The 25,564-nt window shown below is 46.6% G+C and overlaps 1 protein-coding gene across 4 annotated transcripts in view; it reads left to right on the forward strand.

Moving 5' to 3' along the window:
* LOC149352171 (uncharacterized) overlaps nt 1-25,298 on the forward strand; it is an 89,584-nt gene extending 64,286 nt beyond the window's left edge. For all 4 annotated transcript variants that reach the window (XM_089581316.1, XM_089581320.1, XM_089581317.1 and 1 more), the window contains 3 exons: nt 4,596-4,894; nt 16,464-16,673; nt 20,884-25,298. In XM_089581316.1, the coding sequence (XP_089437442.1) occupies nt 4,596-4,894; nt 16,464-16,673; nt 20,884-23,592 (3,218 nt within the window). In that variant the 3' untranslated portion in view covers nt 23,593-25,298. The remainder of the gene's footprint in view (nt 1-4,595; nt 4,895-16,463; nt 16,674-20,883) is intronic.
* The last annotated feature ends 266 nt before the right edge of the window (nt 25,299-25,564 follow it).

Consider the following 25,564-nt stretch of genomic DNA (forward strand, 5'->3'; position numbering starts at 1 on the left):
TCAAAATCGAAACCATGCTATGACCAGCTGCAGCATCATTGCCATCACAAGATCGGGGTTAGGCTTTTCTCTTGGCATGTGGGAGGTGTTTTTCTGTAGGCATAGTAAGCAACTTGTTGATGTTAGGCCCCGGCTGCATATACTGCCACGTAAAATTTATCCCATTTTTAAAAAAAAATCATCAGAAATTTGGTGAGCGAGCCGCGGGTACTAAGCCTCCCGTACTGGTGCCTGCTCCCGCCAGGACTGCACCCTTTGTCAAAAAAAAAAACACAAATATGTGTGCAAATTGGTTCAACTAACGAAATTTCAAACTGCGCGTCGTCTGCTCGCTCATCGTGGCGGTCATTTTCCCCGACTAGTAGCAGATAGCGTGCGAAAAAACTTTCGGTTAGTGGCTGCATTTGGTAACCTCTGGAACCCGCAGCATGTGTTTGGGCTGAAATCCGGCACATGTGATAAGGAAAGCTTGAAAGGTGCACTATGTTATCGTCTTTGATCTGTATTTGCCTCCGACTGCTCGCGAATGCTGCTTGAGGTGTACTTACCGCAATGACAGCAAAGAACTGTCAAGAGAGCAACAAGTAAAGCCTGTTTCACTTGTAAGCATAAACACTCGCGATTTCTGCCACCGCAGCACAAAAACCTGTTCCGAGCGGCTGCGACATCTCGAGTGGTAGAGTAGAGAGATTTCAACAAGTTACAAATTTTTCACCGCACCGTGCTATTCAGTAGCTCAATTTGCAGAATTGCTTGCATGTGAAAGAGCCTTAACGCGCATTGGGGGCGTATTAGTCTCCCGAATTTTGATTACATCTCCCGATTGTACGGACGCGACCTCAAATCACCCGAAAAGTGGCCGCCACAGCGCAGTTTTTTTCTCTAATTTTTCTTATTCTTTTCTTGCACGCTATAGCTATAATCCCATAACGTTCTATTATATAACCATGCCGGAAAGCAGCACGCGAGCACTCAGTCATCAGCATGCACATTGAATCGAGGTAGCGGCCGCCGGCACCACCGCGAACGCGAGCAACCGACGGGAGCTGCCATATTGAATTTTCCGGATTGGATCATCTCAGGCTGGCTCGCGGATTTAGCAATCCAGTTGTTATATGATGGTAGGTGCGCTAGCCACGCTAGGCTTCAGCTGGCTTTCTCAGGTTGTCGAGTGAAGTGCGGAACGCCGAACTACTCTCTGTGTTTCCCCGAGAACGGGAAACTACTCTTTGTGTTTCCCCGAGTTGGAACGATCGATGGCGCTTTCAAAAGCCAAGAAGAACTACTTGCAAGTATTTCGGAAATCGTACACAACTGAGTTTCTGCGCTTTGTCAGTTCGCGAAAAGGTGACAAGTATAGATTCTGTACCACGTGTGCCTGTGATGTGAGCGTTTCGCACGGCGGCAAGGACGACATTAAGGTACACATCGCTTCACAGAATCATAAGAACTGTGTTCGTGTTGCAGAAGTGCAGGCATCGGCAGTTTCTTTCAAAATAATGGCGAAGACAGTGTGATCCGTGCAGAGTGCCTTTTCACGGGATTTCTTGTGGAACACAACCTGCCGCTAAGCGTGAGAGATCGCGCGGAACCGCTATTTCAAAAAATGTTCCCGAAATGAGACAACGTGAAGCGCTACGGATGCGGACGTACCAAAGCAACTGCCATCGTCGGGGAAATGGCTGCGGACGCCGAAAGGTTAATGCTGGAGTCTCAGAAACACCGTGCTTTCGCAATTGCTGTGGATGGAAGCAACGATAGCGCGTTGCAAATGTATCCCATCGTGGCATCTTACTACGCCGAGGAATCGCAGCGTGTATCTTTAGCACAGTTAAGAAGACGAGAACCGAATTCCGGTCTTCCCTTTCCAACGAAACTCTCGGCGACCTCCTCAAGGTGAAGGGTCACCAAACCGGACTTTGTTTTGAGCAGACGTATTCTGACAAGTTCTTGAAGCTTGCGAAGTCGGTGACTGCCAGGTCCCTGCAGTCCTGCAACAACACAGAGATCAGTTCAAAATAAACTATAGTGGGCCACAACTCTCACCTCTTTCCGATGTTGTCAGCCTCAATAATTCCCGGATTGCTAAACTACCCCCCCCCCCCCCCCCCCCCCCCGACTTTTTTTTTTCACGGTATGTGGGCTCCAACAGCCTCTGTGCATTTTGACCCTGTCCAGTGTCCGAACAGCAAGTTTCTGTATTAATGAGGTTTAAATACATTGAAAACATTCACTCCCCTGGAAATTGTCTACTTGTCTGTGGGCAGGAAATTGTAGTCTAAGGGCACGTTCACACTAGTCCAAAAATCCGGCGAGCAAAGCGGATTCACTCGCTGGAAAAACTAGGACCTGTTCTCATCTGTTGACGCCCGGGCGAGGCCGCGCCGCTGCTATTTCTCACTTTTCCACACCACATCACCACTCACGGCTTACACAGATATAGTGAGAAAAGCGCATAAATTTACGCTGTCTGCGTACCATAAGCATATGCGTATAAGGTAAACGCAGGCGCATTCCCACTTTCAGTTCAGCGTATGCTAGCAGAGACGCAATAATAAACTCAGCCTAGTGGCGCCATCTGGTTGTCAGGACAGGAACCATTGCTGTCAACAAACCGACTCTCTTCTTATGCCTAGGAGGGGCAGAATTATCACTCTAAATAAAAAGTAAAGCAAATTTATCACTTGCACATTTTCTTGTAGGCGAGGTGAGACGAAGCGAAAAACCGGTGCCCCATTTATGGCCAGTGAACGCACTGAAAAAGGCAGAAACAACGACAGAATTCAGTCCGAAGCGAGGGATCGAGCTTGAAGGGTGCCGGCATGTTTGTCTCCTCAGAATTTTTCCGGCAGCGGAAATCGGTCTGGACCGATCGGCCTCGCCGTGCCGCTCTGAGCCCCGGTTGGCTTCAAAAACGGCTAAATCCACTCGCTTGCCGGATTTTTGGGCAAGTGTGAACGGGCCTTAACCCTTTAAGGCGCTTTGTACACAATTGTGTAGACAGCAAACTCACAGCTTTTTCTGAGAGACTAGTGCACCTAGCAGTGATTTCATTGTTTCAGTTGAACTGAGTAGCCTTCTTGTCGCAAATAAGTTGGTTTTTTGTGCCATGTAGCGAACGCAGTAAATGATATTTCACTCAACAGTGGGCTAGGTAGCACTTTGTCCACCATTTTTGTGCAGACAGATTTTGTTGCAAGTGAAAAAATTGATTGTTTTTGCTCAATTTCGGGCGTAATATGCATATTCGAAACGCAAAATGATTCCACAATTGCTAGGGTGCTTACCTGACACATGAGAACATTTCGGTGTTACTATTTCTAACAAATCTGTCACTTTGTACGGAATTCTGTACATCGTTGTATAAACTTACCTGCTGGTCTTTCACGCTCAAAAACTAGCAAATTTCCTTTCTTGAGGACTAAATATACTACTTAGGTGAAAAAAATAACCGATTTCAATAAAACAAAAAATGGCGTCTGAAAGGGTTAACAGAGAGGCTTGATAGAAATTAAGTTCGACACTGTAGCAAGCTATCGAAAGGAAAACGATAAGTTTAATGTTGAGATAGGAAGAGAGCATAATGGTTCAGGTAACAAATGCAAGTTGGTGATATCCTCGTTGAAACCGAGAAGAAAAGGGAAAGGTGCATGCGAAGACAAGATAACTGATAGGCCCTTGGGGTAACAAAGTGGACTTGGATTTGAAGAGAATTTAAGCATACCAGGGGACAGCAGAAAGTCTGATGGGTGGATGAAAAAGTTTGTGGCGATTAATTAACCATTGTGATGTGACAGCCAAAAACAGTTTAAATGAACCTCTCTGTCTGTTATGTTTGTTTATTGGGGTTTAACGTCCCAAAGCGACTCAGGCTATGAGGGACGCCGTAGTGAAGGGCTCCGGAAATTTCGACCACCTGAACGTGCACTGACATCGCACAGTACACGGGCCTCTAGAATTTCTTCTCCAAAGAAATTCGACTGCCGCATATGAAACATTGACAAAATGTAAATCCAAAACATGCTGCACAGTGGCAGGCACCGTTGTAAGCAGCTGCACGAAACGTGCAATGAGCTTTGTTCAGTGTATTAGTGAATGTCTTTTGAAAGAATTTTCAGCTTTTGAAATGTCTTGTAGTCTGAAAATGAAACACTTTTGCTGTGAAAAGGAATTGTAATCAGAGCTTAACTATACACAGCTCAGTACAGCACTGAATGAAACACAAGGTAGCACTGTAACTGTCCATGGATCACATAATGCTCAGTACATACATTTTTTTGTTTCTCATGTTTTCTTGTCTTCTATGTCCACTTGCCTCTGACTGTCTTTAACAGTTTTTTAAGTAATCTGATGACTCAGATTTTCGGATAATTTGAACATTTTTTTCGTTGCGTTGAAATTCGAATTGACAGGCTTTTTACTGTAATTAAATGTTTTGGCCCTGGTGTGGGTGCCTTGTTAACAATTGTGATCGCTGCATAATATCTTTCTGCCGTGCCTGCATTGCATGCCACGTGATTTAGTCACTCATCTTGCTTATGGATTCAAGTGACATTACATTGAAGGTGTTTAATTTCTTTCTCTCTCAACTGTAGAAACGGTGTACACCCACCCCAAGAGTACTCCTGGTCACAAGGGCATGGTGCTGCCTCCAAAGAAGTCTCGCCGCGGTGTCCGCCTGATTGGCATGGAGCCCCAGGAGCAGCAGGAAGCACCTGCTGTGGATCCAGTGGTGAAGGCTGCAGCCAATTTGGGTGCCCAGGAAGCAGAGCAAGCCGCCACTGCATCCTCATCTGCCACCCAGCAGCAGCCAGTAGGAGCCACGACCAGGCGCAGAAGCAGTCGTGTGGAAAGTCAGCCACAACTTCGGCCACGGCGTACCCGCAGTGTCGAGGCAAGTGTCTCTTTTTTTCTTTGCTTGGTGAAACCCTGCGGCGCATGTGGGGTCTGCTTTATTGTGTAAGTTTTTAGGTGCATTTCAGGAGGTGTACAGGCCACACATGGGCCTGCAGGTGCACCTATCTGCAGCCACCTGTTGCTGATGGATCTGTCATCTGTCAGCAAGTGGTGGTTGAGCAGGCGCCAAGTGCATGGCCTCTCGGTGGAGGCTACTCACCACTTTGGCCCTCACTTCTAAACAGCACCCCTGACCTGACCCAAACAGAAAAATCGGCTGTCCTGGGCGGTGCGGGCTGGGCAACATTATTTTTCTTTCGTTTTTTCTCTGCCCACACCAATATACGTCACCTATTCCTGTCATCCCCTTCGAACTTTTTATTTCCCATCTTCCTTCCTGAATCTTTCCTCTCTCCTTTCTTCCTGGTTTTTTTTCTATCTTTGGCTATCTTTGGCAGCTAAGGGTAACTTTTTATGGCATAACCAGCCCTGGTGATGTCATATTTGGCTATAGCAGTGATGTGCAGCTGGCATGGGTAAAACTCTGAAGTTTTTGTCCCACACCTTCGTTGGGTTCCATTAAAGGGGCTGTGCAATAAATTGAGATTACGTAAAGCAGACGAGAGAGGCATTCCGTCACTCGTCACCCGAGCGCAAGAATTTTTCAGTTAGCATCAATAACAACGAAGATATAGACGATTCAAAATTGCGCTCCTCCTCTCCTCCCCTCAACTCGTACATGCGGGGCACCAGAAAAAAATGAAGAAAACAGCTCTGGGACTGGGCCCCACCCATGAATACGTCATTCGCTGACGTTCGGTTTGCGACTTCCGGTTGTCGCGCCCAGCAGCAGCATCGGCAGCGTCTCTCCGGTCTCTCTTCGCCTTCCTGGATTATCGCGAGTGGCTCCCGAACTCCCGACAGAAAGAGGCGGCAGAGGTAAATTGAAACCATAAGTGTGAAGGCAATGCACTGGCTCGTGCTTGCTCGAAGGGGTCGCGCAGCGGCGCAAGCAGATGATTTTCATGGCTACCGGAAGCGTGCCCATGACGTCGTGGCTGCCGTGGCTCCAGCGAATGGCAGCGTGTGGTGGCCTGCCGACGTCACGGGACTAGTGACGTCTATTTTCACGATTTTAGTTTCAGAATCGGTCACTACGAGGACACCAATCGGTCCGCGAATTTTAAAAATTTATAATAAATTGTCGGCTCAGCTCCGAAGACTCATACTTGGTGTGAATGCTTCTTAGCATCATTTCTAAGCATTGAAAACATTTACAAGCGGCTTTTAATTCATTCCATAGTCCCTTTAATGGGCAGTTGGCACTGCCATTGAACAAAAGGTGAAGTTTTGGGGCTCACCTTTCCTTCTCCTTAAATGATCGTCCTTCCAAAAGAGGGCATACAGAGACAGCTGTTAAATTCCTTGTTGTGAACAAGCACAAATTTCCACAGTACCAAGTGGTTGATCGCAAAAACTGCAAGCAACAGCACTACTTTCTCACCTTTTGTAGTTGCAAAAACCTTAATGCCATAGGTTGCTGCTATAATATTCAAAAGATAGTGACCGGCGACTGTCTTTTGGAAGTCCATGTAAGTAGCAGTGTGAAAAACTGTCAGGAATTTCATCATTTAGAGACATTCTAGTAAAATTGAGTTTGGTGCACTATAGCCTTAGTTACCTATGTGCTCTAAACACCCAGTGCAATACGACACATTCCAGTAACAATTAGCCTAACCCCTCATTGAATACTGTTTGTGGAGTTCATCTCAGACAGTGATCTGGAGTATAGTGGAACCTCGAGTGTACAACTTCCAGGGGAGTGGTGAAAACTGTTGTACAATCCGGGCGTCGTATAATTGGAAACCTTGAAAACAATGGACGCATTCGCGCAATAAACACACCCACTACTCTGGCTGCTATATTTTTTTCTTGCACATGATAAAAGAGCCCTCTCGTTTTCATTTTACGACATTTAGTACTGAGACCACGCTCTTGTCACTGCATGTTAAGCAGACATCACATGTGCCTCGAAAACGTTGATTTGGACAATGCGGCAAAAATATTATTGCTCCGACTCTTCGAAGTCATTTTGTAACATGCGGTGCGACCATGCCAGCGGCATTTCTCTCTGCTGAGACTCCATCTAGAACTGCACTCACTCCGCTGTTTGTTTTTTAAGCAGCAGGCAGCAGTGCCTGCATTAGGTATTCACACGCAAAAAAAAGGGGGACAGAATCGCGGTGTTTGCCTGTGGCGCAAATGCCACGCTGGAGTGCATCCATGCTGGCTGAGTGCACGCTACTCACTTGGTGTCACTAGGCCTAACGTGCTCCACGCTGAAGCTGCAGTGGGAAGTGCTTTCGGACTAGCCACCACTGATCAAAGAAACGTCTCATCTTTACCACCTGCACGATAACTTCCTGCTGGTATGAACATAACGTTTTTTGCTGTGAAGCGAGTGGAAAAGCGAGCGTGACAAGAGCAGTCTTGCATTGACAGCCGCAGGTCGCACGTGCGAATTCTGAGCCGTCCATAGAACAGTCATTACAGGCCGTTGTGTGCTGATTCGCATTATTCCGCGCACATGCCTCTTTGATCCGATTTGGAAAACCCTGCGGTGACGTGACATCTGCCAAAAAAAGTGCTCTGCCAAAAGAGTGCTCCACCAGCCTCTCATTCTGTACAGTTCCCACTACTCGTCATATGATGCGGGCCGTGCATAATATTCCGTCGTATAATCAAGGCTTTTAATGCATTGTCTCTGGGGGATTAGCCAGGCCCACTCCAATTCATTGTAAAATGCGGGTTGTTGCATGAACGAGGGACGCATAATCGAGGTTCCACTTTACCTGAAGAGTTTCTGCAAGGACTTAAAATGTCACTAATCTCCAAAGAATTAAAATTGGGTGGGGCAAAAGGGAAATACTTACATTGCACCTTGACCTTACCTTTGCAACCAGCATACTGACTACCCCGCAGGGGGGCGTCTGCAGCATGCAGACGTCGGTGAGTGGCGACACCACGGGTTCCTGAGCATCCGCAAGGACATCCCCGCAGGGGGATGATGGTGAGCAGTGTATCACCACGGACCTGAGCATCCGCGCTTAGCCTTGCGTGGCACCGCCGTGTCTGGGGAAAAGGGGATCCTGGTGGTTGAACCGATGCCGAGCATTTGGACCTTTAAGGCCCCTCGGCAGAGGCAACACACCACTTTGGCCCCAGCTTTTTATAGATGGCACTTCTGGCCTGACCCAACTGGGGGGAAATCAGCAGTCGCCTTTTCCTGTCCTCTACATCTTTCACTTTCCTATCTCCTTTCTCACAACTGTCCTATCTTCTACTCTCTTCTTGGTTTTCCTTTTCCTGGCTTGTGTGGCTGACAACCCTGTGTTACGCCATATTAAGTTATAGTGGTGATGTACAGCTGGCGTGGGCAGGGCTTCTTCTAAGCTCCTGTCCTGTCCCCTTGTTGGGCTCCATGGTGGGTGGTTGGCTCCATTTCTGAACAACATACCCATTTTATGGCTTCCAATTCTGCAAAAACTGATTGCCCCGACAAAAGAAGGCGGACCGAAGTTACTGCAGATTTCATGCAAAAAGCAAAAAAAAAAAAAAGCCTTAGCTAAATATCATGTAATACACTCTGAAAACCAGCCCGAATCTTGTCCCCTTTCCAAAAATGTCTGACTGCCCTAGGCTTAAGGTACAAAGTGAGCAAAACAGGCAGAGGAGACCTGCTACTCAAACTGGATAATGAATCACAGCAAGCAAAGCTCTTGAACATTCAATCTATTGGGGATGTCCCAGTCACTATCTCTGCCCATAGATCGATGAACACCGTTCAAGGTGTAATTTCTGACCCTGACTTCCTCCACATCACTGAAAAGGAAATGTTGGATGGTCTCTTTGACCAAAATGTGGTAAATGTCCAGCGAATAACTATCCGTAAAGATGACAAAGAAATCCCTACTAAGCACCTGATCCTCACATTCTAAGCAAGCACTTTACCCGAAACAGTAGACGTAGGTTATCTGTAAATTAAAGTCCGTCCATGTATACCCAACCCCCGCAGATGCTTCAACTGTCAAAGATACGGCCATGGATCAAACAGCTGCCGCGGTCACAAAACCTGCACGAAATGTGCCTCGAAGGAGCTCGCAACAGAGAACTGCGAAGGAGACCATCCTGCATACTCCAGATCTTGTTCAAAATGGAAAAGAGAAAAAGAAATTATAACACTGAAAACAAAAGAACACATAACTTTCAGAGAAGCCAGGAAAAAGCTGGCACTCCCCAATCCATTTGTATTCACTGCAAAGACAAGCTTCGTGGATGTGGTGCGCAGGAGCGGAGCACCACGCCCGGCTCCGGCCACTTTCGAGGCAAAGCCTTTGGCAGGGCCATCCCCGCCCCCGGCAGACGCAGCGAAGGCTGCCCTGCCACTCCAGAAAAAGGGCCCACCGGCATTTCAGCCGGTCACGCGCAGGGCGTCCCCCAGTTGGGAGAGGCCTCTAACCGGACACCCGCGGGCTCCCCGCGGCCGTCCAGAGCCTCTAGTGAGGCAATGGACACAACACAGAACCCGCCCCCAGTGCAGCAGCGGCACAACTCTCATGGGTGAAAAAGAAAAGAAAGGACCCCTGTAACATGACCCTCAAAACCGGGAACTTAGGTTTTTAACTGCACCCCCAAACCTTATCCAACATGGCGTTCCTAATTGGTTGGAACTGTCGGGGACTTTTAAAGAACTACAGTGACGTGACGGATCTTTTAAACTCGCTTTCTCCTGTGGCTTTATGCCTACAGGAAACTAACCTAGGTTAAAGCATAATAACATCTTTAAAAAATCTCAAGTCTTTCGGTGTGACCGAGAGCAAGCGAGTAGGCTCTCTGGAGGTGTTGCGATTATCATCCAGTCCAATGTTGCAACCCGTGAAATCAAATTAAAAACCAAATATGAAGCTGCCGAAGTCACTGTTATCCATTTTAAAACTATCACAATATGTTCCATATATCTACAGCCGCACTTAAGTTACTCTTAACGACTTAACACTTCTAGAACAGCGAGCCATATCTATTAGTCGAGGATTTTAATGCCCACTCCTATTTCTGGGGAAGTGAGGAAACTAACATGAGGTCGCATTTTAGAAGCTTTTATTCTATGCAATGATGTCTGCTTACTGAATTCAGGAAAAAGCCGCCGCGGTGGCTCAGCGGCTATGGTGCTCGGCTGCTGACCCAAAAGACGCGGGTTCGATCCCGGCCGCGGCGGCTAGAATTTCTTTGGAGGAGAAATTCTAGAGGCCCGTGTACTGTGCGATGTCAGTGCACGTTAAAGAACCCCAGGTGGTCAAAATTTCCGGAGCCCTTCACTACGGCGTCTCTCATAGCCTTAGTCGCTTTGGGACGTTAAACCCCATAAACCAAACCAACCAATTCAGGAAAACATGTACTACTCCCCAAGCACCAGAAAAGTGAGCTGTTTAGACTTATCATTTAGTACCCCATCTGTTTTTACTGATTTTAAATGGGATGTTCTGGATAACCCACACGGAAGTGACCATATACCAATAATTATTAGCCTGTCATCCTCAGCGCCAATCATCCTGAGCAAACCTCACCGGGTGGAAGTTGCACTTGGCTGACTGGGCACTCTTTCATGAAAATGCCAGTCTAGAAAAACTTTTCTAGATGATCTAGGCATTGACGAACTGAATAATATGTTCACAACCTGTATAATTACTGCAGTGTGGTTATCTATTCCTCAGTCTTTGGGCGTAGTGAGACAAAATCATAAGACATGGTACTCAGAAGAATGTAAAACAGTAATAAAGAAACAAAATAAAGCATGGGGAATTTTCCGTAGATACCCAACATACGAAAACCTTGTAAATTTCAAAAAGGCAATAGCCAAAACGAGGCATATCCGTAGAAACACTGAAAAAACATTATGGAAAAACTACATATCATCCATAAACAGTTCAATCACATCAAAGAAAATGTGGGAGCAAGTGCACAGAATAAATGGCAGCTATTCCCCCTTCACAATACCTTTTCTCACGGCCCCAGGTACACAAACAAGTATTGAAGAACAGGTAGACGTTCTAGCGGAACATTTTTCTACAATTTCTAGTTCAGTGCATTACACAGTCATTTTTAAAGTACAGAAACACTGCTGAAAAACAGACTTCCAACTAGTGGCAGTTCGAATGAGCCATATAATAACTTAATTACACTCGGAAGAAATCCGTACAGTACTGTCGGCCGGTAAAAAGGCAGCACCCGGCCCTGATGAAATACATTACGAGATGCTGGCACACCTTTCCGAAGCTTCAGTAGAAGCACTTTTACAATTCTTCAACAAAATATGGAAACTGGGAAAAATAGCAGACGCTTGGAAAAGAGCAGTTATTGTGCCATTCCTCAAACTCGGAAAGCCCGCTACCTCTGCTGGTAGCTACAGACCCATATCCCTCACAAGTTGCCTCACCAAATCTTTAAAAAGTGCATTGAATATTAGGTTAATGTTTATTCTTGAATCCCGTGAACTTCTTGACGTCCATCAATGTGGCTTTAAAAAAGGATGTTCAACAGCTGACCATCTCGTCCGTCTTGAAAATACAGTACGCGAAGGATTCATACACAAACAACACTGTCTGGCAGTCTTCTTTGACATAGAAAAGGCTTACGACACTACCTGGAGGTTCGGGATTCTCCACGACCTAGCAGATCTCGGTAGCCGTGGAAGGATGCTTGACTGCTTGAAAGATTTCCTGTCTAACCGTTCATTTCAAGTACGTCTGGCACTTTCTAAAAAATTCGTTCAAGAGAATGGAAACCACAGAGGTGTATTTTAAGTACAAATGAATGAAATGAAATGAAGTACAAGCGCAAAAATGAATTCGATAGCAAAAATAATTCCCAAGACAGTGATGTACTCGGTGTATGTTGACGACCTTCAAATTGCATGCATATCATCCAGCTTAACAACCTGTGAGAGACAGATACAACTCGCATTAAACAGAATAGCAACTTGGGCTGACAGAAACGGGTTTAAGTTCTCCCTACAAAAAAACAGTAGCAGTCCTTTTCTCGCTCAGAAGAGACTTGCCGAATGACCCCATCCTACACCTAAATGAAACGACACCAATAAAGCAAGAACATAAATTTTTAGGCGCGATATTCGATAAAAGACTCACATTCCTGCTGCACATTAAAACACTGAAAAAGAAATCCTCCCAATCTCTAAACATACTCAAGGTGCTCTCAAGGAAGCATTGGGGCTCTGATAGAACATGTCTGTTGGACATCTATCGCTCTTCGGTACGCTCCTCATTAGGTTATGGGTGCATTGTGTACGGTTCAGCAAGACCATCATACCTTAAAAAATCAGACCCAGTACACAACTCAGGCCTACGCCTCTCATGTGGCGCATACAGGACATCCCCCATAGCAAGCCTCTATGCAGAAACAAATGAACCCTCACTAGAAATCAGAAGAACTGCTTTAACCTGTGCATATGTCTTTAAAGTAAAATCTCTACCAAAACACATCTGCTATCCAGTTGTAACGAAATGTCCTTCTAGAATAACATTCACCAACAAAACCCATGCAACCCGGCCACTAGTCTTGCGTTTCAAAGAGATATGCCAGAACCTCAATATACAGGACACATTGCCTGACATTGCCCAAAGACAGGATCGACTACCTCCACGGTACAATTTTCCTAAAGTTTGCGACTTCACTCTGACAGAGTTCCGTAAAGAAACAAACTCCGCAACAACACATACAAGAATTCCTTGCACTCCAAGAAAAATATAGTAGGTATACGGAATTTTGTACTGACAGTTCAAAAACGGATGTTTACATAGGAGGGGCAGTGGTGCGAGGGAATTGGAAAGAAACAGCAAGACTTCCACAGTGTGCATCCATTTTCACTGCCGAATGTTATGCCATTTGTGTAGCTGTAGAAAAAATATAAACGAGAACCTCATGAACAGTATCATTTATACGGACTCCCTAAGCATACTTACAGCTCTTAAATCTATAAATGCAACCACTCCACTCCTATACTTGGTGACACCATACACAACATAGTAATAATAGCCACAGCTCAAGGACAAAACATAAAACTCTGTTGGGTCCCGAGTCATGTCGGAATAAACTGCAACGAGAGAGCAGATTTATGCGCTGCTCAGGCTCATGGCAAGGAAATAAAGTAAATATGCCGTTTAAGTATTGCGTGAACTTAATACAGCGTAAATTAAGAGAAAAATGGCAGTCATCTTGGAATAATAAGATAAATAACAAACTACACTTGTTAAAGCCGGTTTTAGGTGAGTGGAAGTCGTGTGCACCAGGAACGTTTCAGGGAAGTGATTCTCTGCCGTCTCCAAATAGGCCACACACACCTTACGCACAATTTCCTGCTAACCAAACAAGACAAACCTGTTTGCAAAGAATGTGGAGATGAATTAACGATTAACCACATCTTATTCTCTTGTGTGAAACTTGAAAAACTAAGAAGAAAGTACTTCATTCAATTTTATAACGAACATATTCCATTTCATCCAACACTGGTTTTAGGGGATAATGCAATCATTGACATGTCTTGCGTTTTTAGCTTTTTAAGAGAAGCAGGATTTCTCAAGAATCTCTAAATTCTGACCAGCCGCTTTGCTCGTATTTTGGTAGACCTCAGCCACTTTCTCATTCTTCAGAAGAAGGCTGAGCTCCTTATATGGGTCGTTGGGAGCCTCGACATCCTTGCACAGCCAAGGGTAGCTGCTGAGGTTACCCGACCCTCTTTTAAGCTTTTACTAGTAGCCATTTAAAAAATTCTCTTCCATGTGAACACTAGGTAGTACTAACGTCTTAGGCCCTCTACACCACCAATGATTTTTCACATCTCTATACAATTCAGCGCAGAAATTTTTCATGCATACCTTGTGCTTGGCGCATGATGGCCTAAGTCGCCTATGTGCCATAAAACACACACACACAGCACACTTACTCTGTGGAAATGGGGTGCACAAAAATCCAGCTCGGAATTTGCATACCAAAGCCACATTGCTGCTACAAGTGTCAGAAATAGAGCCATGGATCGCAGAGCTGCTGGGCCAGCATGTGCCAGATGCACCTCTCATGACCATCCTGCATACTCGTGATCCTGCCTAGCATGGAAAAAAAAAAAAGAAAAGGGGAATTGTGACACCAAAGAGTAAAAAAAAAAAAAAACATCATTCAAGGAAGCATGAAAACATCTTTCATTTGTGCAAAAAGTTACGGCTCTATGGTGCGACAGGGCGTAGCAATACAGTAACCTTCGGAGCCTGCCCAGGCCTCACACAGTGAGCCACCCCCCCTGTGGAAATCACTGTTGCTACTCTGCCACTTCCAAAGCACAGCCAAAGCAGGCTGCGCAGGCCCCTAGGTCGGTGGATCTCAAGGCCTTTCTCCACAGGGGGAGGTCTTGCACAAGACTACAGGCGCCCTCCGAATGGTTTTCGAGTGCTTTTGAAGAGGCGAGGTTGTCATCTTTAGCAATTTTGTCCATTGAACAAATGCTCAGAATTTCTAGCGTTATGAGTGTAACATGTATTATTTATAACGAAGTACGTTGGATATATCAAGCTCTGAGCACCCGCAATCTGTCGCCAAACACTCGCCGACACGCTGCAGTGCCGCCGGCCCCGAGTAGTCTTTGGGCAGCCACACTGCCTGGCCATGCATCAGTAAAACTCGTGAAACGGAGGAGGAGCGGGAGCACCCCTTTGAAATTCGTGCTGTTGGCCAGCCTCGCTTTGCAGCGCTCCTATTCACCAGCCACCTGCCACATTCACATAGACGCGAGCAGCTCCGGACCTATTGCGCTGACTTGGTGAGAAGGCAGCCCGGTAGCCTACAAACACTATGAGACGTCATCCTCTATGCTTTCTTTCTTTGCGTTTTTGAGTCGTGCCGCTGTTCTGCTTTCTCGACTCAGCTGTGCCTGCATTGCTGTGCACTCCAGCTCTTCATCCTGCAAGATGACAATGAAACAACGGCAAGCCCTGCAGCTTTCCGAGAAACTTCATGTTATTTGCCGCATAGAGTGTGGCGAAAAAAGGTGGTCGTTGCAGCGCATTTCAAGAATCCGAGGAGCATGCTAAGTACTGTTTTAAAAAACAAGTCTGCTATCCGAAGCAACGTGCAAGAATGCCCAAATGCTGTTGGCTGTTGCCTCGTGCCTGGCAAGATGGTGACTCGAGACGCAATCCGGAACTGCTTCATCATGCTTCATTGCCACACTGTGGCAATGTCACTGTGGGAAGAACTCACTGATGTTCCAGATACTGAGCCAACAGAAGTTGCCTTAGAGGATTTTTTTACTGTTGGCGATAGAATAGCTGTGACAGCGAGCTTGTTGGACTCAGAAATTGCTTCCAGTGTGCTGGCATCTGGTGCCTCTAAGGAGACCGAGGAGCCACAGCCGGAAGATGATCGCCCTCGCCCAATGCTTCATGAAGCCCTTTCTGCTACCGATGTGCTGCGACAATACTGTTTGTAAATAGAGGGAAGTGGTCCGGAGTTCATTGAAATGATGTCGTGTCTCGAAAATTTGATTCTCATTTAGAGTTAAACATAGTCTTCAGGCAAAAAACACTGCCTGCTGTAAATAGGTGTACATTTGTCACCAATAAATTACTTTTGGAGTAATTTTTCATGGTGAGTGGCAAGACTTTTTATTTTGCCAGTGCTTTTTCACTCTACTGTTCACAACCCCTGTATAACAAATTTGGTACTGAAGTTTACTAAGTTCATTTTAAGCAGGTACAGGTATATTGAATTATTTCATATATCGAACAAATTGCATAGAATCACTCTCTTCGTTTTAACTGAGTTTGACTGTATACATTCTTATGTCATGCACACCACCAAAAAGAAGAAAGCACGCAATTAGTACCTCCACTTGCACCACCAGTGTTTACTTTTAATTATTTTCCCTGGCTGGTACAGAACCTGAATGTGGGGGGAAAAAAAATCCCCAAAGAGTAGAAAAAAACGGGGCTGAAAGGGTTTATGCACGTGATACAAGTAATCGCGATTAAAGCGTTTGCGGCAACTGGTCACAGGTCGGCCACTTCATCTCCAGTCCTAAGCAAAAGTTGTGAGGGTGCGGCAACAAAGCTAACGCAGTGCACATGCAAGCAGAATTTACTCTCTTCGATGTACATGCTATCTGCATGCAGCAGCAGAAAAGGTAGAGAACCGATTAGACCATGTCTTATGACAGGTTGGACCTGCAAAGCATACCACATGACTTGTATTCAGACTTCTCGAATCATTTATTGGTTGATATACTGACCGTGTGCTGTAATTTTGAACGCCGCCCGCCTCGCACCCAAAACGCTTTTGCTTCCATGTAAATGCTCGGCCCAGCCAGCACACACACCAATTGACTTCATAACCCGCTGGTGTGCTTGGCTGGCAGTTAACTACAGTTACAACACCACCTTTCTTTATCGTTTTTTTTTTTTTGGAGTCTCCATATTCTTATGGGTCCATATTCTTGTTTTTTGCAGGTGTCTAAAGAGGAATGTGCGCCACCTGTCCTAGCTCCAGAGGATGCCCCACTGCCCGCTGTCAGGGCATCCAAAAGTCCTGCTGCTGCTGATGATGCACCCAGGCCGCCAGTGTTGGAGGCATTTGAGAACAGCGGCTCCACCGGGCCAGCCACACGAAGGGGTACAAAGCGCCTGAAGAGGGTGCAACGAAGAGGAAGGCCTCCGAAGGTAACTTCTGCATTTTTCAGGTGACATGCAAGCTGGTGCATGGTTTCTACCATCCTTATGAGCTCAAGAATATCCACTCCCTCATCAGATTGGTTGTTCATACCTGTCTCTAATTCACCTATAAATATTCACACCTCTGAATGAGTTTATGAGCACCAAAGTCACCGAAATACATGGTTAATGAGGGAAATCTTGCAGCCTCCAGCAGCGACTTATCTGGACAGCATGGCAGTCATGAAACATACTGGATGGAAAAAGGAAGGACACAGTGTCATGAAATAGAAATTTAATCTAATACTGTTTGCTTGTTTGTTTGTTTATTGGGGTTTAACGTCCCAAAACGACTCCGGCTATGAGGGACGCCGTAGTGGAGGGCTCCGGATAATTTTTACCACCTGGGTTTCTTTAACGTGCACTGACATCGTACAGTACACGGGCCTCTAGAATTTCGCCTCCATCGAAATTCGACCGCCATGGCTGGGACCAAACCCGCGTCTTTCGTGTCGACAGCTGAGTGCCATAACCACTCAGCCACCGCAGCAGCTATAAATCTGTCATTGCACAAACGGTTAGTGTTACCCCAGTCGTTGCAGTGGACAAACATTTATTCTCATGAATAAATTACATTAGCCTACAGTTCAAAATGTCTGTTCAGCTGAATAAAGCATACTGTAGTCTTATTAATGCTTATTAATTCATGCTGTTTAAGACAAGAATAAGTAGCGAATTTATCCAAGTCCTAAGTTGGTGAAGCATCAGCAAGGTGGTAAAATGAGATGCCATGACTTGCCGTACAGTGTGCTTGCATACATTTCTGCCAAACCTCAAGCAGCTGCAGCTATATTTGTTGTCTCTAAGATACTGTTAATCAGGATGCACATGTCAGCAGCGTATACAGAGGTCCTTTAAGACAGCAAGGCATTCTGCAGGCAGCCTATCTAAGTATGTACTATCAGCGTCAAATGAAATGCGAACAAAACAACTGAAACGCGAGCAGAAAAAATCAAGCATATTAGATGCTGGAGGTGAAATACAGTCGTGGGCTATTAACATTTCAGAAGAGTGGTCTTTTCGGCTTCAATGGCGAAATCAACTGCTCATGTATTTTGCCTCCCTAGTATAATATCTGCGAGTTGTGCTGTTCGCGTTTCAATTGGCTTGTTCGCGTTTCAATTGACGCTGATAGTACATACATTTAATGTACATAAGCGGGAGCCACTCTTGTCAACGAAGAGACGTTCTTGTTTAGGCCTTGGAACAGCATAATTGTCTCTTTAAATAAAAAGTAAAGCAAATTTATCGGTCATATGTTTAGTTATAGGCTAGATGAGCTGAAATGAAACCCCGATGCCCATTTATAGCCAGTGAACATATTGGAAAATGCAGCCACCATGACGAATTTACTCAGAAGTGAGGGATTCTGCTTCAGAGCATGCCGCCATGCTAGCAACAGGGTTTTAGTGTACGGAAGAACCACGCATGCTAAACTAATAGTGTACGCTAAGGCTGAATTTGAAATAGCATTTGGTACGTCCACGCTACGGAGCATGCTATTTATAGCATGCGCTATCTTGCGGCGTTTGTCTGCGTACACTATACTAAAACTGCCTAATTTTTTTAACTGCTTCCTTTTTGCATGAAGTTTTTGCATACTGCGTTTCAACTAAGACAATGTAGTCCTCATCACATAATTTTTCACAAGGATTTACTGAATAATCACGATGCACTGTGGGGCCCCATTAGACAAGTATAGTCAATCAAATCAAGTACGTGGCTTTGGCTGTACCACTTTGGCTGTACCACTTTGGCTGGCATTGCAATTGGAGCAGCATATTGAAAGTTCACAACATGAGAGGAATGCAGCCAGTATTGATTGCAGTGACAGTCAGCACTGCTCACTCACAGCTAGACATTGGGCACACACATAGCTGTGCATCTGTGCTCCGCAGCAACGAAGAAAAAAAAACGTGATGCACTGCTGGCAAAGAAAAAAAAAGGAAGACTATAATCCATGCTGCAGAGTCTGCATTAGTGCTAGTGTTCCCCCTGACAGTCGTGGGTGGCGTAATCCTTCCATCAATCCCCATGTGACACACCGCACCCCTCTCCCCACTTCCCCCCCTGCCTTCTCCCTTCTTTGTCCTTCCGTCTGCTCTCGTTGACGGACGATTTGCGGGGTTAGGCCAAATGCGAAGTTTTCACTTCAGCTCCAGTGTTCGGATCCATTGTCACGAATGAAAGTTGTTCGGATAGTGATAATGGCTTAATGCCCATATATGTGGAAACTGTCATTCTCCACTTCGCATTCATAGATTCCCGGGAGTCCCCATGCCACTCCTAGCATTGTGGTGCAGTGGTTAAGCGATGCGCCACTTCCCAGTGAAGGGAGAGCCTGCCATCGGTGGGGCTTGTGAGCCCCACTTTGCTCTTTCCGAACAACCTCTCGCAGCCAATCATTAATTGAACTGCCACCTGCCATGGTGGGCAGTATATATATATGCAGGTTGCCAACAACCCGTTGGGCAGCCTGCCACAAAGCAGGCTTCAGACAGACAAAAACACACAATGGCTAAATGCGGGGAATCACCACTATAAGCACTGTCCTAAAGTTTGAAGTGCCATTATCATGAGCACCTGACGATCATTGCAGCCATCCTGCCACCTGGTATTTGGTGGTTTAGTATTGTGAGCGACTTGGCACCGGTTGAATTAACCATTTGTGCCAGGCTCCCTCTGAATAAGTGGCCAACCTTCACTTTCTTATAAGCACAGGCATTGATCAAGCTCTGATTCGCTTCTTTTCATGCACACATAAATGGTGGTAAGAGCGCAATGCTAGAGGACGCAGCCTTTGGCTGTTGAACGTGGCCCTACCTTCTCACGGTTCTGCTATGGTATGGTACATGGGGATAACAAGCTTTTCTTGTAGAGTTGTGTGAAGAAGGATCCTTTTGCAGTGTCGTCTGAGAAAAGATTTATAATACGCAGAATACACTATAGCCTATGCGTAGGGATTGGACTTTTCAGCTTGAACCGGTAAAAGTACGTCGAATTCCCTTCGGTTTTAACCGAAGAGGGTCAGTATTTTTTTTTGGCTTGCAAGACATAGCTAGCTGGCTGCTGAAGGCAAGTTATACTCACTTAAAGTTGAAAATTAACCAAGTAGGGAAGCGGGGGGCATGATGCAACGATGGTATTGCACGATAAGCAGCGCCACTGTGCGACTTCGACGTATTGCTCCGCTAGCTTACACGCCTCTGCAGACCGGGAAGCATCATATCCTCGCCATCTTCTAGCTAAGCACTGTTTCTTCACTATCATCACCTGCTTAGAGCAGATAGTCGGTTGATTAGGTTAATCAAATACATGTAGGACATTGACTCGAAACCGTGACAGGGCGTCACGAAAAAGTGTGTTTTGGCTATCACGACAATTGAGCGGCAGTTCCGTCGCTGCCATCAACATGCAGACCACGTGATACCCCGCCCTCGCGCTCTGCCTAGAGTGACAACCCAAAGATAACATGTCAACCTGCTTCATAGAAGTAATTCCACTCACGTTTTTGTCTGCCGGCTATCTCATTTAATTTGAGTTACTCTTTTCATGAGCGCAACAATTTTTTCTATAAGTACAACTCCAAGTACTGCCATTTACATGTTGATTACTAGTGAAGAAATTGTTCCAGATGACAGAAATACCGAGACAGACTTTAAATTACTTTTGATCACACAGAATTGCTCCATTAAGCCACCAAAAAAGAGCCGGTATTTCATTCTTCGAAAATAATGGTGAAAAAAAACCGAAAGCAGTGTCCTGAAATAAAAACTGAAAAAAGGCCGCCAAATTTAAAAAAAAAATAACAACCGAAAAGTCCAACCCCCCCCCCCCATCTATGCATCAATAAATGCAGAAAACTAACATATTGCCTTGCATTATATGTTCATGAAGGATGCAGCTCTTTGGAATACCTTGTCTGAACTCAAGCAGAGCCATCAGAAAAACCTTCCTTTTGTGCCTATATGATACACTTTGTTGTGCAGTGATACCAATTTGTAGGGCATTCTTCTGTTTTGCCTGTAACAAACTTATTGGCTCGGAGCGCATGGGAAAAGGGAACATATTTTGTTTATAGACACACGCAGCACTAGAAGGGTAAAAGTTAATTCCGTTTCTGAAATTTTGTTTGCACTTATTTCTTTTTTTTTTTCAGAAACAGTACATTCCTGTTGAATCTCCCAAGCCAGATGAAGTTCCAAACACTGAGAACAGTGACACTGAGAATACTGAGAGTGGCAAGCTGGAGGAACCAGCTGAAGAGAGGCACATACCAGTCGCCACTGAAGAAGGCAGTGCAAGTCCTATTCCACAGCAAGTTTCATCCAGGCCATCATCACCTGGGGATATTGCTGAGAAAGAGCAGAGCACCGAGCCACCTGCCATTGTTGTGAGCGCAGAGACCAACAGTGAAGAGAATGAAGTGAGTATGGACGCCAAGGAGCAGCCTCCTGACCAGGATTCCTCTGCAGATTCTGAGGTGGTCAGTCACAGTGGGCAGTCAGAGGAGGATGTATGCAAGGAGGAAAGTACAGTTGTCCAAACAGCTAAGCAGGACAGTAGTAACAGTGAAGCCCTTACTGAAGTGGACAGTGCAGAGGCTGAGAGTGCTGCGAGTCCTGTGCAACCACCTTCTGAAGAACCGAGAGAATCGATGATAGTCGAGGGGACCCAGGACATTCCTGATTCAGCGGTTACATCTGTACCGGAGGTACAGTCTGAGGAAGAAAAAGAAAGTGAATCATCAGTGCCCAAGCAACAGCAAGAAAGTGTCATCGAAGCTTGCCAGTTTGAGCAGAGTCCAAGGGAAAGTGGCAGCCACCAGGATGTGCCAAGTGTGCCAGAATGTGTGGAGAACGACCTTGTGGACTCTTTGGAGCCTCGTCCTCAGATAACACTGCTTCCCAGTGACGCAATAGCAAATAATGCATCTGTTGTCAGCACAAGTAGCCAAGAAAGTCAAGACATTGTGGTAGACAACCCATCACCACAGGTGCAGATGCCTCCAACGCCCATCACCCCTCAGACACCTGGATCTAACCCGCCATCTCAGCAGACTTGCCTCTCAAACCAGTCCAGCTGTGGTGTGGAAGAAGGTGCCCCCACAGGCAGTTACGATTCCATGCTGGGCCATAGTCCTGCCAGCATGATGGGCTGCTCCCCTCATGACCTCTCCATGGACGCCAGCAGCCTTAAGGCCGCCCCTCCCGTGGAGCCCCATCGCTACCAGGAGCCGCGGGAGGTGACCAGGGGCCCCCGGGGGGAGCCCATGGAGACGGCGCGCATGGAGATGATGCGGCCAGGCCGGCTGGCTGCCCCATCCAAGCCAGATCTGAGCTGCCTTGGGGTCTACACTCCAGACTCCTCCAGCAGCAGTGTAATGTCCAGTGGTGGCTACACTCCAGTTGACATGGAACAGTTGCGCGAAGCTGGCCAGCTTCGTGAAGTGAACCAGCTGCGTGAAATGAACTCGTTAAGAGAAACTAATCAACTGAGGGAAGTCGGTCAGCTGCGGGACGTCAACCACTTGAGAGAGGCAAACCAACTGAGAGACATGAACCAGCTGAGGGACGTTAGCCAACTGCGTGATGTAAATCACCTGCGTGATATTAATCGGCTGCATGATATTAACCAGCTGCGTGAAATGAACCAGATGCGCGAAATGAACCAAATGCGCGAAATGAACCAGATGCGCGAAATGAACCAGCTACGCGAAGCAAACCAGATGCGCGAGGTGAGCCAGATGCGCGAGGTGAGCCAGATTCGAGAGGTGAGCCAGATGCGCGAAGTGAGTCAGATGCGCGAAGTTGGCCAGATGCGCGAGGTGAACCAGCTTCGTGACATGAACCAGTTGCGCGATGTCAGCCAGCTGCGCGAGATGAGCCAGATACGTGAGGTGAACAGGCATGAAGTGAACCAGCTGCGCGACATGAACCAGCTGCGAGACCCATTGCGTGAAGCCGGTCCCTTATGTGATGTGAACCAGTTGCGGGAGATGGGCCAGCGACGCCTGGACTCTCCTGCAGCCTCTTTGGCGGCTGGGGAAGCCCAGGGGACCCTGGAGCACTTGAGCAGCCCATTTGCTGACTGCACACACACGCGGCCCCCACAGGCACACCACCGGCAGCAGCCGCAGCCCCACCGTCAGACACCGCAGCAGAGCTACTGCCGGCCGGTGACGAGTGCACCCCTCTCACAAGGGGCCTTTGTGGCGGCCCAGGCGGCCGTGGCTCAGGCCCAGGCGCAGGCCTCGGCCGGGGTGCCTGGTGTGATGCAGAGCATGGTGCTCATGCCGCCGGCTTCCAACTACATGAGCATCTCGGGTCCGGGGCCCGCCCCTTCCTATGTAATGGGTGTGCCCGTGGGCGGCATGATGGCCGCCTCGGGGCCCCCGCAGCGAGGCTTTTCGCATGGCTATGCCTATGGGCCAGGCTCCAATGCCTCGTGCAGCCTCGCCAAGCTGCAGCAGCTGACCAACGGCATCATGGACATAGCACCGGGCTCCCCGGGGCAGAGTGCAGCCGCCGCCGCCGCAGCTGCCGCAGCCTGCGCCATGACGCCTCCAACCGCACCAGCTGCCTCACGGGCCTTGTCCCAGTCCTATGGATCCCCGACAGCTGCCCCACCAGCCGGCTCAGCCAAGTACGCCCCACGCTACCAACGTGGGCCTCTGCTCTCGGGCTACCAGGGGGCGCTCAACGGCTACCGGCAGGGAACGCCTACGGGACCCTACCTGCAGCAGCCGGCCCCCATGCAGATGGTGCAGCCTCAGTACCAGGAGCCCTCCCAGAACCCCATGTATACCTACGGCTACCTGAGTGGCAGCCTGCCCCCCCAGACACTCAACTCCATGATGCGCCGCTAAGGCTCTGTACATAAACACCTGTGATTTCTCTCCTGGCCCCTTCAGTGTGCACGTTGGCATAGATGTACATAATGTAGATGTCTGCTTTAGTGCTGGTTGAGTTGGCAGCTTCGGATGGACCAACCACCTCCTCTGTGTGCTTTGGGTCAATTCCATATGGGAGGTGTGGCGAGGAGGAGGCTGGCACTGGTCTGGCAGAGAGCCAGGCACCAGTTTCAATTGTGTGCATTTTGCGGGTAAACAAGCTGTCCACTTGTCAGACAACTTTGTTTTAAGACCAGCAGTGGTGGTTGACATGGTGGGGCCCTATTGCTAAGTATGTTGCCCTCTATGCTTGCATTGTTTTGCACTGTAGTATGCTAACCAGCTGTTATTTCAGCCCTTTTCTTATTTACAAACTGTAGTAGCAACATTTAGTGCTCTTTCAAATTTTACTGCTTCGTTACTTAAGGCATACGATTTTAGTTTTCTTCTGTGTTAGTCTTGTCCATAATGTATCAGTCCCCTCAGAAACAGGCACTTGAAAATTGTGCATTTTTTGTTAAGGTCATAACACTATCATGCATTCTATCACTTCTTGATTAGCAAATGGTCTGGTGGGTGATATCTACCTCTGACTGACACCATAGTGTCTCAGCAGAATCCTGCATTTCAAGATCTTACAAGGCACCTTGTTGCCACTCACTTTTCATTTCGCTTTAATTAAAAATTGGGTTGGTTGAATTCGATTCTCTTCTGTTTTAATTGTTAGTGGTACATTCGTCACTCGCTAAAAAAGTACACCACAAGTGCCTTGTTAATTTTTTGCAAGTAAAGCCTGGTATGGACAAGCATGTTGTCTGAGTTACATTTCAAAAGGTCATAATGTGTTTGCTTGCAATAGTTGAGACATTCTCTGGCATCTATACCACATTAATCTCAGTGATGTGTGTGAAATGTGCAACGCTGAAAACATACATATTCAGATAGCCTTGTGGTGTCGGATTTAAGGGGTTCAAGAAAACTGTAGGGAACTAACCTGGAAGCTGAGTTATGCAGGATCTATATGTTTATATTGTTACAGTGGTGATTTAGCGCACCATTCTAAGTCGAGCACCTGTTCTTTTCTGTTTTCTTTTTGCAGACTCCGTGAACCTTATATTTGTATATAAAAAAAGCATGCTAGCCATAGAGAACAGTAAGCCAAATTTTGACATGGCAGATGGTTGGTCCACCTAAGGAATGCATAAGAAATTTCTTTGCATGTGTATTTTTGTAGACTGAAAGTGTTGAAATCATTGCTTCTCTGTGACTTATTTATTTCGCAGCTGTCGTGATGCTTGTAGTTGGCTTGCAGTGATCATGTAACCACTTTCGGTTGCAATTCCTTTATAAGTATAATTTAATACTTCTTACCCTGCTCCCTTAATTACACTGTGACTGTTATCATGCTGTAGGGTGTACTGGAAGTATTAATTCTGGGACAAGAGAGCATAGAGAGTGTCAAGTTGTTGAGAAACAAGTCTAATGGAATGGCTGTCATGTCTGTCTGTTTTCAGTGCAGATCTGTTATTGAGTGTCATTTGCACATCTGTTCTAGACAGGTTCTCCTCCTCACTCATACTTTCAAAAAGAATATTGTTGCGTCGCCTGTTTCTTATACCCGGGTTTTGCTGTAATAGCACGGCTACTACAGTTCAAATGAATAAAAGCAAATGAGGAAAGCAGCTTTTGTTTGAAAACATTTTTGCATTTGAATGCTTTGTGCGGCCTGTGTGCGATAAGGGCTCATAAAATAGGTGCAGGTATGTGAGCTCAGTTCGCAGCCGCAGGTGGGAGTGGGGGGCAGAGTGCCACCAATTCCAGTGCAAGACATTGAAAAGCCTCGTAATCAAACAAAAGGCTGTCAGTGTTTCCTCCTAATGTAAAGCCGCTAAAGTTTGTTCTTCCTGCATAACCCTGGTACTAAGTCAAGGTGTGCTGAGTCTGCAAG

This window comes from Amblyomma mixtum, chromosome 3 (genome assembly GCF_055824585.1).
Source record: "Amblyomma mixtum isolate Tamu chromosome 3, ASM5582458v1, whole genome shotgun sequence".
NCBI lineage: Eukaryota > Metazoa > Arthropoda > Arachnida > Ixodida > Ixodidae > Amblyomma > Amblyomma mixtum.